The 18,332-nt window shown below is 38.8% G+C and overlaps 1 protein-coding gene across 2 annotated transcripts in view; it reads right to left on the bottom strand.

Moving 5' to 3' along the window:
• Nucleotides 1–915: 915 nt before the first annotated feature.
• The window catches only part of LOC136876491 (E3 SUMO-protein ligase PIAS1), a 69,583-nt gene continuing 52,166 nt past the window's right edge, over nucleotides 916–18,332 (bottom strand). For both annotated transcript variants that reach the window (XM_067150487.2, XM_067150488.2), the window contains one exon: nucleotides 916–3,164. In XM_067150487.2, the coding sequence (XP_067006588.2) occupies nucleotides 1,784–3,164 (1,381 nt within the window). In that variant the 3' untranslated portion in view covers nucleotides 916–1,783. The remainder of the gene's footprint in view (nucleotides 3,165–18,332) is intronic.

Below are 18,332 nucleotides of genomic sequence, written 5' to 3' on the forward strand. Positions count from 1 at the left end.
CTTATTTTCTTGATACGGCACAAGCCCAATAGCCCATTCATATCTCCAGCTTAGTCATGAATCTTTATTCTTTGAGAGTTCCCCAAAGGGTCTATCTCCCTCTGATCCTATTGAAGACTTGCTCATTTGTTACACTATTGGTCCAAGAGATCTTTATAGGATTTTTTTTTTTCCAGCACCATGCTTAAAAGGCTTACAGTTTCTCTCTCTCTCTGGTCTTCCTATAATCCAAGTCTCAGAGCAATAAAATGCTGAATTCTGAACTTGCATACGATTTCTATGGGCAGAGATAATTCAGTAACACATCGTTGAGGAAGAGGAGGACAAGCTTAGCAATGAATCTGTTAACTGCCAATGGATATTAGTACTATAATGGACTGACACTGTTAAGCACCAGAAAATTTTGACTGTAAAGATAATCCTAGACCATCCTAGAGGACTATGCCTAAAACAAAGGTCTTGTATTCTAAAGCTTAACTATAGCCATACAATGACATTTTCACAGAAGCCTGAGATTCAGTTCATGTATTGCCACGCAATTATACAACTAGAAGAAAGCTTCATAGAGTTATTAGGACTGCTGCCTCCACCAAAATCTCTTAGAAATCCACCCTGGCATTGGTATCACATGAGATCATCGCTGCGCAATATCATTATATTTTCCTACTGACCAGATACATCTCTGGTGTGTGCATTGTGTACCATCTCTCCTGGTATGAAATACATCGAGTTTGTTAATTTCATTGATCACTGATCGGTCTTAGTCTCATCCTTGGCTTTGACAGAAAGTGACAGGTATGAGTATTATTATTACTAGTAATATTGGTCCATTCCTTATGTATCCAGTCCCTGTTATCGATGGTGTGAAGCGTTGCTCATATGGTCAATTGATGTATGCATTTCAGTGGGCTTGGAAGACTGATATGTAACAGCACCTGGTTCGGTGAGGAAAGTGACAGGAAACCACCTCACTCCTTGTTTTCCTAGTATGTCTCTTTAACTACTTACAACAGCTGATGGTCAATCTATTGAAGATCCAACCAGCCTCTAGGCTGAGGACTCAACATAAATACAACTTCATATAACCAGTGTTTTATTTAAGATTATTTAATATCTTTGTAGCAAAATATGGCAATGACTCAATGAAACAATAATTTGTTACCATCCTCGCTGTCTTCTGAACAACATGAGTAGGCCACCTCAGCACAATTTTACAAATTTTATAACATTTTTGGAAATTCAAAGGCTCCTACATGTTTAGAAAGAGAACACACATCAAATAATAAATAACAAAGCCCTAGATATCACAGATCAATTAAACTTTATTAATATAAAAGAATTTGCAAAAGTTAGCACGGTATACAGTTGTGGAAGGATTCCACAATGTACACTAGTTCCACTGTGCAAGCCTTGGTAGGAGAGAACAGATCAAGCTGCTCATAAAACACAAAAATGTGTATGGTGTATAATTCAGAAACAATACCTGCTGGACTCAACTTAATACTGCCTGAAAAAATTAAAAAATAAATAAAAATATAAAAACCACATGTTCTTATTACTTGGATTTCAGAATAAACATCTTTTATAACCATTTGTACTTTCACAAAAAGTGAGTCTGTAAAAGACATTTTCTTGAAATAAGTATCTTAATTACAACACATATACTTCACAATAGGACTCATTTTAACACGAGTTTTATGTCTCGTATACCATTCACACGCACACGAACAACATACATTACAATGATAAAAATCCAGCTCTTGTGAGATGATGAGCAGGTTTACTAAGTAAGTGTTGTGCTGGCACTATCAGTTGAACTGGTCGATGAAGGTGAATCTGGAACGATAATAGGATCATCTGCACTGATATTAACGTCAGAAGAACATTCTGGTATAGCAGAAGGAATGTTACTGCTCTCTTCCTCCTCATCTGAACTAATCAGATCAATAACAGGGATGTCATCTGAAATCTTGTTTATTTTGTCAGGTTTTTCAGCCTTTTCTGGCTTCATTGGTTTGAATTCAATAATCATAAGATCATCATTGTCTACATCAAGTACAGGTGCCTCTGGCACAGTCTCAATAGGTTCCTCTTCCTTAGGTGCCCAGAGACCATCTTCATATAAGACAATATCAGTGCAGTCTTGAGGAAGTTTAGGTGAGCTCAGCATCTGAAGAAAGTACCCATCTATAAGTAGATTTTCATACAATGCTGACTCATGACAAACAGGGCAGATCCACGTCGATTTCCTTTCGTTCATCTGGAGGTACATGGACGCATCAAAACATTGTAGATGCTGACAGGTATTAGCACGGCAAGGAGTGACCATACGCGACTTGCCAAGTGGACACAGGAGGGACACCTTGAGGGACGTTGTGGCCAACTCACAGTCTGCATCACCTAACAATTTCTCTTTTATGGTGCCCAACGTAACAGCTGAATGGCGCACCCCTTTAGCACGCAGCTTCTGCAAAAGATCTGATGAGGTTAATTTGCGTACAAGGTAAACAGCAATAACATAACCTCTTCCATACTCGTGTAACCACGACACAGATATTTCATTAGGAACTGTGGGGTTTAGCAGGACAAGTGGCGTGATATTGACTGGGCACTGTGGTCTCTTGGGCTCCACACCTGCTTTAGTACTAGGAATAGGGGCTGGGAGACAGCATAGTAACCTGTTCACTTTCACATTAACATCTGGGGGGAAGAAGTCCTCTTGAGGACGAGGTGAATCTAGCAGTTGGCAGAATCTCATCTGCACTTCAATCGAGAGATTTGAAGTAGACACAGACATGGCCTGCTGCGGAGTCAAGTGAAATTCAAAATTAGCAACTTGTTTTGGTACTGGGGATGAAGGTATGAGGCTGGAAGGTTTAATAAGCTCACCCAAAATCTCATAGAAGGGCAAGCCCACAAGTTTGACATCGGGGTGAACAGGGTATGTGACATGTCCAGGCAAGTGTGGCCGGCCAAATAAATCGTATAATTCACGCACTTTTGCCAAGTGAGAAGGGTCACCTTTCTTCACCATTCTCATAGTTCTAGCCTGTAGTTCAGCCTTCTTGCCCAACTTATTAAGCCCTGCAAACTGTAGGATTGTTTGCAGTTCCTGCTTCTTGAAGCTCATGACCATACGCTTCAACTCCTCAGATTCGGCCATACTGTAACAGAGATAAGCACAGGTAAGATGAGAAATCCATTTCCATCCATTTCTAACAAATATGTAGCTGCTACTTGACAATGCAAAAACATCACTGAAAGCTATAACTTCCTTCAGATCAGTTTCTTGCATTATAAATCCATAAAAAAACTACTCTTTCTACTAGCTCATTGTCAGATTGAAGTTCTCGTGGAGTTTGTCTACTTGAAGGGATGACAACAAATGAGGAGCCAAAGGTGTATTTGGCATTTACCCAGTTTGCAGGTCGCAATGACTATTAAAATTTAAAAACGCACAGAGTGTTAAAATGAGCATACTAAAGAGTCGTCAATACAGGGTTCGCTTTCACAGTTTAGCTTGCTTTTGCCTGCAGCTTTACATGCATGAAAATTCATTTATGGCCATTTAGAGAACTGATGAATGGTGGGAACTGAACTTACATTTTACAATGGTTAGAAAATGAAATGCAACAAAATGATTATGGCTGTTTTCTATAAATGACTACACCTATTTGTAACAAACAAATTAAATCTACCTATAGAAAGTCACCCAGAATCGTCATATAACACGTAATCGGCAATCAATGCTAGTACTGGAACCTCCAAGTGGTACACAACTACAAATGAGGTCTCAAAATAACAGAAGTGGTGCTAGAGTTAGGTACTTCCGATGGCTTTGGATTCCATGTAGTGAGTAGGAACGTTACTGATTTTACATCCTGCTAAGTATATTTTTATGGATTTCAGAGACGCTAAAGTGACGGAATTTAGTCTTGCAAGAGTTCTGTTACGTGCCAGTAAATCTACTGACACAAGGCAGACCTGATCACCTACCCACAAGTATGAAGGATGAGTTCTCCACCTAATCAATACTTTATTTTATATAGTGTCAATATTATTTACATAAAAGGACAGTACTGGTTTCACCTGTAAATAGGTCATCTTCAGCTGTTGAAGAACCTGCTTAATGGCGACTGTACAGAATAAATCCTACTAAAATTAAAATTAAACAAGAATGCCATTAAAATAACCATGAATGCCACTATTCCTGTGGGAATCACCATCCATATCATGAGATGAAGATATTCTGGTGGCAGGTGACGGATGACAGTAATATTTCGGACATGCAAACAAGCAAAACATCAAAGTCTGGACAAAATAAAATAAAACTACATTAAAACAAAAATTACAAAGGTGGAAACATGTGGATTTACCCAGCCTGTCAGATGTAATGAAAAAGTTATTTACTGCAAATTATTTTTCATGGTCTTTACCCCCGTTGATAGACCTGTGTCAGCATTACAGTGTTTTGAGTTATTCTTTGGTGATGACCTAGTTAGCCACATCGTAAAACAAAGTGATATATGCTTGCGAAAAGGTAACGTGAACTTTTAATTTTCACCCGAGGAACTGAAGGTATTCAACTATTTGACAGCAGCTGGTGACAGACCTGCCGTGGACCATACTTTACGCAGATGATATTGTTTTGGTTGCTGAGTCATGTCAGGAGGTTGAGGAAGTCTTGAAACGATGGCGAGTAATACCAGAGGCAAATGGATTAAGAATACATCACAAGAAGACAGAGTATTTCATGTTCTTCAACTTTGTGCAGCCAGGGCAAACAAGCCCACACAATGTCTTCCTTGCTGGAGAACCACTGATGATGACAAACATGTTCTTCAAATATCTTGAATCAGTCATTACCACTGATGGTAATATCGATGCAGATATCAGTGTTGGTTGGACAAAATAGCGTTCTCTGTTCTCTCTGATAAGAGGATGCCAGTAAAATTAAAGGGACAAAGTGTACAAAACCAATGCCCGGCCTGCCTTCATGTACAGCTTCGAATGCTGGACAAGGCAGAAAAGGCATGACCAGCAAATGCATGTCACAGATATATGGATGTTGCGATGGTCGGCGGATCCTTTAAAGTTGTGCGCTTCAGCGACAAGATGGAGAAAAAACAGCTCCGCTGGTATGATCACGTCAGAAGAAGAAATGAACACCATTCAGTACAGAAAGCTCTTGGCAGTGAAGAGCCGAAGACAGGAAAAAGGCGTCCAAAGGCAACATGGAAATGAACTGCTCAGGCTGCCTTAAGGAAAAGTGAAGTGCCATTAGATCTGGTACAAGAACGTCGGGCATACTCTCTCTGAAGCAGATGAGCCGAACCTGAGTGAGCTCAGGAGTGCCTGTTGGTGAAGAAGCAGAAAAATAAGTAGAAGAAGATGAACTGAGGGTATTCATTGGCATACTCCTACTGAGCGGCTATGCTACAGTTCCACATCGTTGTATGTATTGGGAAGAACAAATAGACACCAGAAATGATGCTGCAGCTGAAGCAACGAGAAGGAACAGATTTGAGGAAATAATGCAATTCAATCACCTCAATGATAACACTGAACTTGATCAGAATGACAGAATTTCAAAGGTTAGATATAGCCTACAAGGAAAGCCTATCCCTTCAGAGTACAAGTTTGGTGCCGTAACTACCGCCTGGCTCATTTCTAAAGATAATAGGCAACTTGATGTCTTTGGAGTGTACAGACCGGGAAAGGGTAGCGCTGACATGGATTTAGAATTATTTGATAAGATAATCAGCTATGTGGGAAATGGCATGGAAAGAAATGTGATTGTAGCAGGAGATCTGAATTTTGCAATAAATTAGCTTCATTTTCCACATCAAATCCTATTTACAAAGACTTAAAATCATACACAGTACATGTTTCATTCCTTTTTAGAACATCTTCAGCTGTTTTACATTGCTTAGGTGATTCACTAAGTATTCATCTTTTTAAGAACATCCTAAACAGGTACCTTGTTTTCCTTAAATACTACGTAAATTTAAAATATTTTAAAAACAATGTGGATGGTTGAATGGGGTAGTGAAATGAGAGGGAAATGGATCTACTTATAGTTAGCTTATTTTTAAAAAAATATTTCTATTCATTTGAACAGATGTTGTAAAAAATGTTTTCAGCACTTTTATCACTAAAATATTCCACTTGTCTTCTATACAAAGTTTTTGAAAAAATATAACTTTCCTTTGTCACTGTTCTGAATATTGCTAGGTATTCACTTGATTTACTCCCTCCAAGGTGGTTGCTATTTGTTTTAAATTTACAAAATGTCTCTTGAATTCAGTTAGTTCGGGAACCTTGAAGCTGATGGCTGTTTTGCTATTAATAAATAAGCCTCCCCATAATCTGAAATGAAATAAAATGGGGGATTTGCTTTTTTAAAAACGTGTCTGCACAAGGAATGGTTTCATACCTTGTTGTTGTCAAAATCCACTCCTACTGTGACCTTGGAGGAGCTAGGCTGAAGCAGCCTTCCGTCTTGTGCAGTAATGATGTGTGTGTTCCAATGCTTGCTCCACCTTCGGGGGAGGCAAGGCTGTGGAGTGGGAAGGAGCCATGTCGCTTAGTCACGGTTTCGGCTTTAGAAGGGGTAGGAGAGTAGATATACGAGACGGCGGAAGTTCGTTCATTTTCTTTCTTTTATTGTCTGTGTTGTTTTTAATGCCTAATGTTTCAAGATTTGATAATATCCCTTCGTATAAAGGGTTCCTGTTATCAGTTATACCATTCAGGTTATTATCCTGATTACTTTGATGATCTAAATAAATATATATATATTTTTTAATGTATTTAGAAGACCTGCTTTGTTTACTTTACGTAATAATGTCAAATCCTGCTCTATAGTGGTGAACTGATGACCGGTTGTACTCATACGTTGGCCCATTGGGATTTTTTTTTTTTATGCCTCTCAGCATTGACATGTTCTAAATATCTTACCGTAAAACTCTTCCAGTTTGTCTGACAAGATTTTTCACATTAATGACATTTTAATCTGTAAATCCCTAATTCTGAAGATTTGTTTTTCCCTAGGGAATTAACGCTGTTGTAATTAAATAACTTTTGCTTTGTATTATTGCTGGTTGAATACGCGATCTTATAGTTATGTTTTCCGAAGAGATTCGTTGTTGTACATAAATTAGGACTGTTGAAAGTAAACCTAGCGTATTTATCTTTCTTCTTTATTTCGGGTGTTAGATTAGTGTGAAACTTCTGTTTGAATTTTCTAATTATTTTATTTACCATATTAAGCTTCAAGGAAGATTTTTATTAAGTCTTTGTAAATAGGATTTGATACGGAAAATGAAAGCTGATTTCTTGCAAAATTCAGATCTCCCGCTACAATCACATTTCTTTCTGATTTCGAACTTCATGTTAGTGATGAAGGCCTTTTTAACCTATTTTGTCATATTCTACCCAGATTTGATTTTGCAGTTTGTAGTTTATTTAGTTAATGTTTCATGATCTTCATATGACTGGAGATTCATTCAGAAATAAATTAGTAATGCAGTTTTCTTTATTTTAGAGTGAAGTGACAAAAGCTATGATAATTCAAAGGCAGGGAATGATTCACATTTGCCGGGTACTTCCGGTGATTTGGATGTGGTTTCTGACATCGCACCAGCTCCAAAAAGGCGTAAACGTTGTACTTATTGTACTAACACTTGTAGGAAGCCTACAGATACTGGACTTTCACTGATTCTCTGCCTTGAGAGCCTATTTTTCAAGAACAATTGTGTGTGTCCGCTCCACTGGATGCAACATCGACAGCGCTATATTGTTTTTCAATTTTTGTTCCTGAAACAACGGTAAAACTCTTCAAGTCCGAGACTAACAAGTATGCTGCCTCCGTCACTGAAAAACTAAGACGAACAATGAAATTGAAACTGAACAGTTTGTGGAGCTTGTGGCGGCCAGTTAAGTTATGAGAGATTTATGCATTCCTCGCAGTTGTCATTCATATGTGCCTTGTAAAGAAACCAAACCTGAGTGACTATTGGTCAGAAAGTGCAATTCTTTCGACTCCATTTCCATCAGCTATTATGAGCAGAAACCGTTTCAAGGTGATTCTTTCAAACTTTAATTTGAATGATAACACAACATACGGTACATTCCTCGTGAGCAACCAAACCATGATCCATTACATAAAATCCGCTCTTTCTTTGACAGTCTCATTCATACGTTTTGCTCTTCTTATGTTCCATACTCTAAACTAACAGTTGATGAAGGAATGTGTGGTTTTCGTGGTCAATTTCAATTCAAAATTCAAGTCCGAAAAATATGGTATAATTTATTTGTTGTTTGCAATGCTTTTTCAGGGTATGTTTTGAAAATGGAAGTTATTCTGGGAAAGGTGCTGCAGATACTGGTATCACTCTACTTCTTACTAGACTGCTAGCAAACTACTTGGACAAAGGCCATACTGTTTACATGGACAGGTATTACAGAACCGCTGCAGTTTTTGACTTTTTATGGGAAAGGAAGACCAAAGCTGTAGGAACTTGTATGCCAAACAGAAGAGTTGGCTCAGAATAACACTGTTCAGAAGAAGATACAGAGGCGAATTAGTATTTATGCGCAGAAATCATCATCTTTGTTTGAAGTGAAAGGACACAAGGGACGACTTGCTTTTGACAACTTGTCACAGGGCGACCTCATCTGATGTTCGCACAAGAGAGGGCCCCAAATTTAAATCTAAACCAGATGCTATACTTGATTACAATGTGAATAAAACAGGCGTAGACAGGAGTGATCAGATGATACCATATTATTCCTTTGGAAGAAAGCAACTGAAATGGTGGAAAACGTTTTTCTTCCGTGTGTTTGTTACGGCAATCACAAATGCATTTGTGTTGTACCGGGAAACCCAGGATGTGGGTAACAGAAAAATTGCCACCTACAAGTTCGTTGAGTTAGATGAAGCTCTTTTAGCAAAATCTGGAACAGATGTGCACCAACAACCAGGATCAAGTACAGCCTCAAGCAGATTGCTAGGAGGGCATTTTGTTGAGAGGATTCCTCCAACAGAAAAGAAAGTACAACCTACGCAACGTGCATTTGCAAAGTCTGTGCAGATAAAAGAAAAGCGGAAAATGGGAAAGTAACAAGAAGAGACATGGCGGTCCAATGTGCTCTGTAGCACTTTGTGTCTCTGAATGCTTCAAACTATTCCACACTTAAGCTCATTATGTCTAAGTCTTTGCTGTCAGACTTGTGTTGTTGTTCTTGTTGCAAAAGGCATACCATTGGAAAATGTGTAATGTGAAAAGTATTCAATAGACATAAATGCAACTTTTTAATCTGTACAATATACACTTTCAACTTTTTGATGATATAAATGTGTTGCAATTGCAACTACCTACTATTTACTACAATTTTTTTTAAACCTTCAAAATATGGTCTCCCATGTTTTAAGAAAGGGCTTCCTAACTTGTGCTAGTTTGCATTTTATGTCTGCCTTACTTCAACATTAGTTGTTCTAGTACCCAAGTAGCAATATTCATCTACTTCCTTAAAAATTTAATTTCCTAACTATTTCCTGCATCACCTGACTTCATTCAACTGTACACCATTACGCTTGTTTTGGGTTGATTTATTTTCATCTAGTACCATACTCCTCCTCCAAGACTGTGTCTATGCCATCCAGCAATTTCCCCTGATCTTCTGCACACTCAGATAAAATAATTCCATCAGCAAATCTCAGAGTTTTTATTTCCTCTCCTTGGATTAAGATTCCTTTTACAAATCTCTGGAGAGGTGGAGGGAATATTTTGAACATCTTCTCAATGTAAAAGGAAATCTTCCTAGTGGTGTTGCGAACAGCCAAGCTCATGGGGAGGAGGGTAGTGATGTTAGTGAAATTATGCTTGAGGATGTGGAAAGGATGGTAAATAAACTCCACTGTCATAAAGCAGCAGGAATAGATGAAATTAGACCTGAAATGGTGAAGTATAGTGGGAAGGCAGGGATGAAATGGCTTCATAGAGTAGTAAAATTAGCGTGGAGTGTTGGTAAGGTACCTTCAGATTGGACGAAAGCAGTAATTGCACCTATCTATAAGCAAGGGAACAGGAAGGATTGCAACAACTATCGAGGTATCTCACTTATCAGTATACCAGGCAAAGTATTCACTGGCATCTTGGAAGGGAGGGTGCGATCAGTAGTTGAGAGGAAGTTGGTTGAAAACCAATGTGGTTTCAGACCAAAGAGGGGCTGTCAGGATCAGATTTTCAGTATGCGCCAGGTAACTGAAAAATGCTACGACAGGAATAGGCAGTTGTGTTTATGTTTCATAGATCTAGAGCAATGACTGGGTACCCAGGGAAAAGATGTTCGCCATAATGAGGGACTATGGAATTAAAGGCAGATTATTAAAATCAATAAAAGTCATTTATGTTGACAATTGGGCCTCAGCGAGAAATGATGGTAGAATGAGTTCTTGGTTCAGGGTACTTACATGGGTTAGACAAGGCTGTAATCTTTCACCTTTGCTGTTCGTAGTTTACATGGATCATCTACTGAAAGGTATAAAATGGCAGGGAGGGATTCAGTTAGGTGGAAATGTAGTAAGCAGTCTGGCCTATGCTGACGACTTGGTCTTAATGGCAGATTGTCCCAAAAGCCTGCAGTCTAATATCTTGGAACTTGAAAATAGGTGCAATGAATATGGTAAGAAAATTAGCCTTTTGAAGACTAAATTGATGTCAGTAGGTAAGAAATTCAACAGAATTCAATGTCAGATTGGTGATAGAAAGCTAGAACAGCTCAATAATTTCAAGTATTTAGGTTGTGTGTTCTCCCAGGATGGTAATATAGTAAGTAAGATTGAATGAAGTTGTAGTAAAGCTAATGCAGTGAGCTCGCTGTTGCGATCAACGGTATTCTGTAAGAAGGAAATCAGCTCCCAGACGAAACTATCTTTACATCAGTCTGTTTTCAGACCAACTTTGCTTTACGGGAGCGAAAGCTGGGTGACTCAGGATATCTGATTCATAAGTTAGAAGTATCTCTCTTTTAGTCCAACCCTTCGTAAGGGTGTAGTGGCATCACACAACAATCCTTTTGGTGATCTTCCTCCAGGAGTCTCTGCTTTGGGTATGGTGACTTGCTTGCTGTAAGCTCATCCTGGTCAAGTTCTTGATCTGGTCCATCCATCGTAACGGTGCACGTCCTCTAGGTCTTCGGCCTTCGACTTTTCCCTCTATGATAAGTATTTCCATTGAGTCCTGTCTTCTGGCAATATCTCCAAAATATCCAAGTTGTTTTTGGCTGATAAGGGTCGACAGTCTTGTTCTGATGCCGAACTGTTGCAGGATTGATTCATTAGTACGGTGTGCTGTCCATGGTATTTGCAGTAATCTCCTATAGCACCACATTTCTAGAGCATCAATCCTGAGGCGATCCGCAGTCTTCATCGTCCAAGTTTCTGCTGCATAGGTTGCGATAGGGAAGATCAGAGTTTGAATGAGGGTGAGCTTTGTCTTGGAAGTGATGGAGGTGTCCTTCCAGATGCGAGTAAGTTTTGCTGTTGAATTTCTTGCAATCGCAATGCGCTTGCGGATCTCAGGTCCACAGTCACCAGTATTTGTGACAATAGATCCTAGATACTCGAAGCGACTGACAACCTCATAATCCGCAATTCTTGTTATAGCAGGTCTGTTGTTATTAAAACGGTCTACAATCATCACTTTGGTCTTTTTATTGTTGATTTCAAGACCATATTCTCTGCTTCACTTGTCTATCCTCCGCATGATGGCTTCTAGTTCATGATCATCTGTTGCAATTATCACGGTGTCATCTGCATATCTGAGATTGTTAATTTTCCTGCCACCAACTGTGATGCCATCACTCCAGTCCTCGAGAATCTCCCTCATAATGTACTCACTATATACATTAAATAGGAGGGGGGAAAGAATGCAACCTTGTCGCACTCCAGCACTAGTAGAAAAGATGTCTGAGAAGTCGCTATTAACTTTTACTGTCGCAGTGTTAAGTTAGAAGTAACAGACATGAAAGTAGCAAGAATGATTGCTGGTACAAACAGGTGGAAATAATGGCAGGAGGGTACTCGGAATGAAGAGATAAAGGCTAATTTAGGAATGAACTCGATGGATGGAGCTGTACGCATAAACCGGCTTCGATGGTGGGGTCATGTGAGCCGAATGGAGGAGGATAGGTTATCTAGGAGAATAATGGACTCTGTTATGGAGGGTAAGAGAAGTAGAGGGAGACCAAGACGACGATGGTTAGACTCAGTTTCTAATGATGTAAAGTTAAGAGGTATAGAACTAAATGATGCCACAGCACTAGTTGTAAATAGAGGATTGTGGCGACGTTTAGTAAATTCACAGAGGACTGAGCTCGACAGCTGCAGTCGCTTAAGTGCGGCCAGTGTCCAGTATTCAGGAGATAGTGGGTTCGAACCCCACTGTCGGCAGCCCTGAAGATGGTTTTCCGTGATTTCCCATTTTCACACCAGGCAAATGCTGGGGCTGTACCTTATTAAGGCCACGGCCGCTTCCTTCCCAGTCCTATCCCTTTCCTGTCCCATCGTCGCCGTAAGACCTATGTGTCGGTGCAACGTAAAGCCAATAGCAAATTCACAGACGCTTGCAGACGGAATGCTGAAAGGCATAACAGTTTTTAATGATTATGTATGTATGTATTTCAAATTTCTCCTTGATTTCCTTTACCATCTGTTCTATGTCAACACTGAAAAGGAGAGAGGACACAACAGCAGCCTTGCCTCACTCCTTTCTGGATTGCTGCTTCTTTTTCACAGCCTCCAATTCTTATCACTGCAGCCTGTTTTTTGTACAGATTGTAGATAATTCTTCTTTCTCGGTATCTGATCCCGATCACCTTCAGAATCTCAAATAGCTTGGTTCAATCAACATTATCGAATGCCTTTTTTGGATCTAAGAATGCCATGCACGTAGACTTGTCTTTCTAAATTTGATCCTCTAAGATTACTTTACGTGTTCCTATATTTCTCCTGAAGCCAAACTGATCTTCTTCCAACTCAGCTTCAACTTGTCTTTCCATTCTTCTGTAAATATTATATGTTAAAAATTTTCAAGCTTGAGATTCTAAACTATTGGTGTGGTAGTTTTCCACACTTGTCAGCACGTGATTTCTTGGGAATATGAATAACAACATTCTGTCTAAAATTGGTTGGCACTTCTCCTGAATCACACATGTTACAAAATAAATGGAATAACCCTCCCACGCTGGCTTCTCCTAAATAGTTAGCACAGTCTAGCTTAAGCCAGTAAGGAGGACGGATGTATCGTGTGGCGTGCGCCTGTTGAGTGGAGTGGAGTAGGAGTGGGGAAGCGGTAGGGTCAAGCGGTCGGCAAGGAGATAGATAGGATGAGTTGGTTAGACGTAGAGGCTATGAGGAAAGTAGTAAAAGAAGTAATACAGGAGGTATGTCCGTTTGAGCAATTAAAGAAGATGCTTCAAGAACAAGTCCAGGAGCAAGAAAAGACGAGACAGTGGATCCAGGATTATATGAAAAATACGAAGGCGATGATAGAAGGCAGCGAGAAAGAACTGGTGTCACTAAGAGAGAAAATAAAAAATATGGAAGAAGAGATGCTAAACCTGAAGAAAGAAATTGAAGTCTCCAGACAGGAGCGTAAGAAGAAATCCATATTTATTTATGGGGTGGAGGAAGAAAAGGCAGAATCTAAAGTGGACATTATTTACAAAGTGGTAGATGTCATACAAAAGAAAATAAATTTCAGTGAGGTAGATATAGACAATGTGGAGAGAGTTGGCAAGGTGGGAGGGCACAGGCCCATAAAAGTGTCGCTGCTGTCTTCATTGATGGCAGATATAGTGACAAGGAACGCTGGTAATCTACAGTGTGAGAACATTGGAGTTAAGAGAGATTTCGGAAGAGAAGAGAGTAGGAATTTTAAAATTCTTAAGAAACATTTAGTGAAAGCAAAAATTCAGGGATTGAGAGCATATATTAGTGGTCAGATACTTGTGGTGAGCGATAGGAATTGGACCCGAAAGTGGACAATATCGAAACTGAAATCAATGGATGAGAGTTTGAGGCAAGAATAAACTAGCAGGGCTGAGAGTTCGAGGCAAGAGAGTTTGAGGCAAGAAGAAAAAAAGCAGGGCTGAGAGTTCGAGGCAAGAAGAAACTACGAGGGCTGATGTACATACTGTAAAGGGGGGAACACTGAGTAGATCGGGTTCCTGGGAAGCGATCGTAAAAAGAGCTGAAGAAAAAGGAAATGCAAGGAGGATGGAAGTAGCCAGGAAATTAATGGACGAACTAGTGTTGGAGGTCTGCGTGAGGGAAGAAAGCAGGATGCAGAAAGAGATGATGGAAGAAGAATCACAGGGGAAGACATGTTGACAGAATCGGAGTGAGAATAATGGTTTGAGGGAGGAAGCAGAAGTAAGAAGTGCCGTGATTAAAGGGAGAAGCTTGAGTTTGAAGGAGCTATGGGGTAAAAAGGGAAAAATGGAAGGAGGAGTAATTACGAGAAGTAAAAAGTCAAGTAACAGTAGTAAGTAACATGGTTTGCCTATGGATGGATGATGAGAGAGGTAGCGAAGTTTGAGTTCGATGGATGGAAATGAGGAGAGGTAACGAAGTTTAAATGGTATTTATTCAAATGGTGGTGTCTGTATGTGTATTGTAATTGTTGAAGTAAATGTGGCCTAGAATGAGAGAGATAGCGAAGTCCAGATGGTATTTACTCAAGTAATGGTGCCTGTATGTGTAGTATAATTGTGATTGAAGTGATGGTGTCTTTAGGTATAAGATGGATGGATTATGGATGGATGATAAGAGAGGTAGCAAAATTTGAGTTCGATGGATGGAAATGAGGAGAGGTAACAAAGTTTAAATGGTATTTATTCAAATGGTGGTGTCTATATGTGTATTGTAATTGTTGAAGTAAATGTGGCCTGGAATATGATGGATGGATTGTGGAGTTCGAGGGATGGATGATAAGAGAAGTAGCGAAGTTTAGATGATTGTAATGGTAAAGTAAACGAGGACTGGAATTGAAGTGTTAAGTATGAATAGGTGATGATGATGGATTGATGTTAAGAGAGGTAGCGAAGTTTAAATGATATTGGTGACAAGAGAGGTAGCGAAGTTTAGATGGTATTTATTCAAGTGATGGCATCTGTATGTGTATTGTAATGGTTAAGGAATGGTGTCTGTATGCGTATTGTATATAGTATTTATGCAAGTGGTGGTGTCTGTATGTGTATTCTAATTGCTAAAGTAAATGTGGCCTAGAATAAGATGGATGGTTTGTGGAGTTCGATAGATGGATGACAAGAGAGGTAGTGAAGTTTAGATGGCATTTATTGAAGTGAAAGTATCTTAATGTGTATTAAAAATGTAAAGTAATTGAAGACTGGAATTGAGTGTTAAGTATGAAAGGTGATGATGGATGGATGATAAGAGAGGCAGCGAAGTTTAAATGGTATCGGTAAGTGATTTATTAGTTAATGGTAGATCGGTAAGCAAAGTTGGTTGTAGATGATTATTTGTGTTTTTAGATATAAGATGGCTGGATTGTGGAGTTCGATGGATGGATGATAAGAATCGTAAATGTATGGTATTTATTCAAGTGATGATGTCTATGACTATTTAAAGTAGATTAAGCATAGTTGAATAAGACGAGCAGGATCAGATAAGTAGTGCAGTGATAAAGTTGCAACGTGAGCAGAGTACGTAGTAGCAGAATGTGAGTGCAACGGAAGTATGGAATCAGCAACCCAGAGGGAGTCAAGTACAGGAAATGTAGGAGGAATGGAATGTGCAAAGGTGTGCGTGTTTACTCAGCAGGGGCATGAAGGTCTGTGACATTCATAATACAGCTTAAATTGTATATTCTGGGAAAACAATAGTAATATTCAGGAGAGAAGTTGGACGTGACATGAAGAGGCCGAAGATGACTACCGTGGTGACCGTCATTTGGGGCGTCACGTTTCCGGGGTATCCGAGGAGATTCATGCCATGTCCAAGAAGTATCATTATTTTGCTAAATTGTTCTATTCATTTTCTGTTCATTTTGTGTATTATTTTCTTTTTTCTTTTTTCTTTTTTTCCTGTACAGTACATAGTGTGAATTTTGGCTTAGGCTGGACATTGTTATTTTTCTCTTAACGGATCAAATAGGTATTCTTACTGTAGATCTGGAGAAAAATAATAAAATATAATATTGTCCAAATAGTTAGTAATTCTATGGGTATTTCATCAACTGGAGGAGCCCTGTTCCTATATAGGTCTCTCAAAGCTCTGTTGAATTCTGACCTCAAAATTGGGTCCCCCATTTCATCAGCATCAACAGCCTCTTCTTGTTCCAGAACCTTATCATCTATTTCTTTCCCTTGATACAATTGATTAATATGTTTCTGTCATCTTTCTACTTTGTCCTCTTTCCCTAGAAGTGGTTTTTCATCTGAGGTCTTAATAATCAGAGACCTAGTTTTCCTTTCCCCAACGGTTTCCTTGATTTTTCTGTACGTAGCATCTACCTTTTCCACAACCATACAACCTTCAATATCCTTGAACTTTTCTTTCAGCCATTCTTCCTTGGCTGACCTGCACTTTCTATCTACTTCATTCTTCGATCGCCTGTGATTGCGTTAACACGCAGAAGTCGTATTTAAGGTTATTATTGTTATTATTTAATGTCTAACGGGTACAAAGAAATATCTTTAGAGATCACGATCCTCAGGATTGAGGGACCGATATCGACACAACAGAACTGCTTTCTCCTCCCTACCATGGATTAATTTAAATGTCACAGTACCTTTCTCTGTTGATACTCTATATTGTTGAAGTGTCATTTTCACTTAACGTAGTATTACAGTTTATGTATTTGCATTGCATCCGTACTACAGCTCAGCTTCTCACGTACTAATCACCTCCTTGTCTTGTCCTAGTTCGGTTTCCGAACTTTCACTTATTTGAAATCTATTGGTTACCTGTTTCGTATACGGCAACGATTCTTGTGATGTTACTCTTTCATCATTTAACTTATTTAGCTTTTTTTTAGTTATTCTTTGCTATTTTGATATCCATTGTATCTTCATTATATTTTTTTATAGTCAATTATGGTAAAGTTGTACTTTACATTTGTATTTCTCTTGTCTAATATCCATAATCTTAGTTATTGCTGTAGCCTCACCTACTGGATACGGTATATACCCCATAACCACTGCCTCATCCTTCTACCACGCACTCTGTCCCACACTCGTCTATAAACATCGAAGAAGCGCACACTATGCAAGTAACAGCTGGCCTCGCCTTTCTATGCTTCAAGGATGCGCTGGCAGCCTAATTCTGTAACTGGAAGACGACCTGACCTTCATAGATTTACGACATGTAAACTCTACAGTCTCCAACTCAAGTTCCTGCTAAACCAACAGGTGTTGGCAACTTTGCTTCATTGATTCAACCATGCTGGATTTGAGTAATTTTCCGCAACGGATCGCCGCCAGGAGTGATGTCTTTACCAAGTTTTTTTTTTTTTAAATCAATCTACAAGATCTTCCGGAACTTATCATCAACCTTCAACGTTCAGCTTACACAGTGCTCAGAAGATCTTATGTATTTTAACTTGTTGCAGCAGTACGCTTTTCTAGTATGAAGAAAGTCAATGTCAAAATTAAGTAATGAAAATCTATAACTCCAACATAATCTGATACTTTCAATACCTTTTGCCAGTCTGAAGCAGTTCAGTATTTTTTCTTTAAGAATCAACAGTCATATTACTTCTTTAATGATTATGTTCTACAAGATTTCTAAGAAGAACACTGCAACTAAAATTTTGGACTCACAAGTTTGCTTGCATTTTTTTTGCTTCAATTTTTCATCAATTTGTAATTCCCCAATATTTAACTTTTTTTTTTTTTTTTTTTTTTTCATCAAGAAATTTATCTTTATAAAATCAAATTGTTAATCCTTTTTCCAGTTGTAAAATTTTCAAATTAGTAGTGTATAATAAGTTGGTAAAAATATAATATTAAAACAATTATTAGGTTTCTTCCCATTACATCCACTGCCTTTCCCAACTTCAAAATTTTCAGTCCATTTGGTATGCATATACATTGTCACCCCAATTGTATCTCCTGAAAACAAATACCAGTAGTCCCATCCTCGGACTTTATCAATGCTTTCCCATACAGTGCCGAAACCCGCGAAGAAACCCAAATATTAATAATATTCTTTTCTAACTGACTTATGACTTATGTTTCAGCTCACATTTTCAAGTATTGTAAGAATTTAATCATTGCTTCGCCCTGGTTGACTAAGATTCTCA

The sequence above is a fragment of the Anabrus simplex genome, chromosome 6 (genome assembly GCF_040414725.1).
Source record: "Anabrus simplex isolate iqAnaSimp1 chromosome 6, ASM4041472v1, whole genome shotgun sequence".
NCBI classification, from domain to species: Eukaryota; Metazoa; Arthropoda; class Insecta; order Orthoptera; family Tettigoniidae; genus Anabrus; species Anabrus simplex.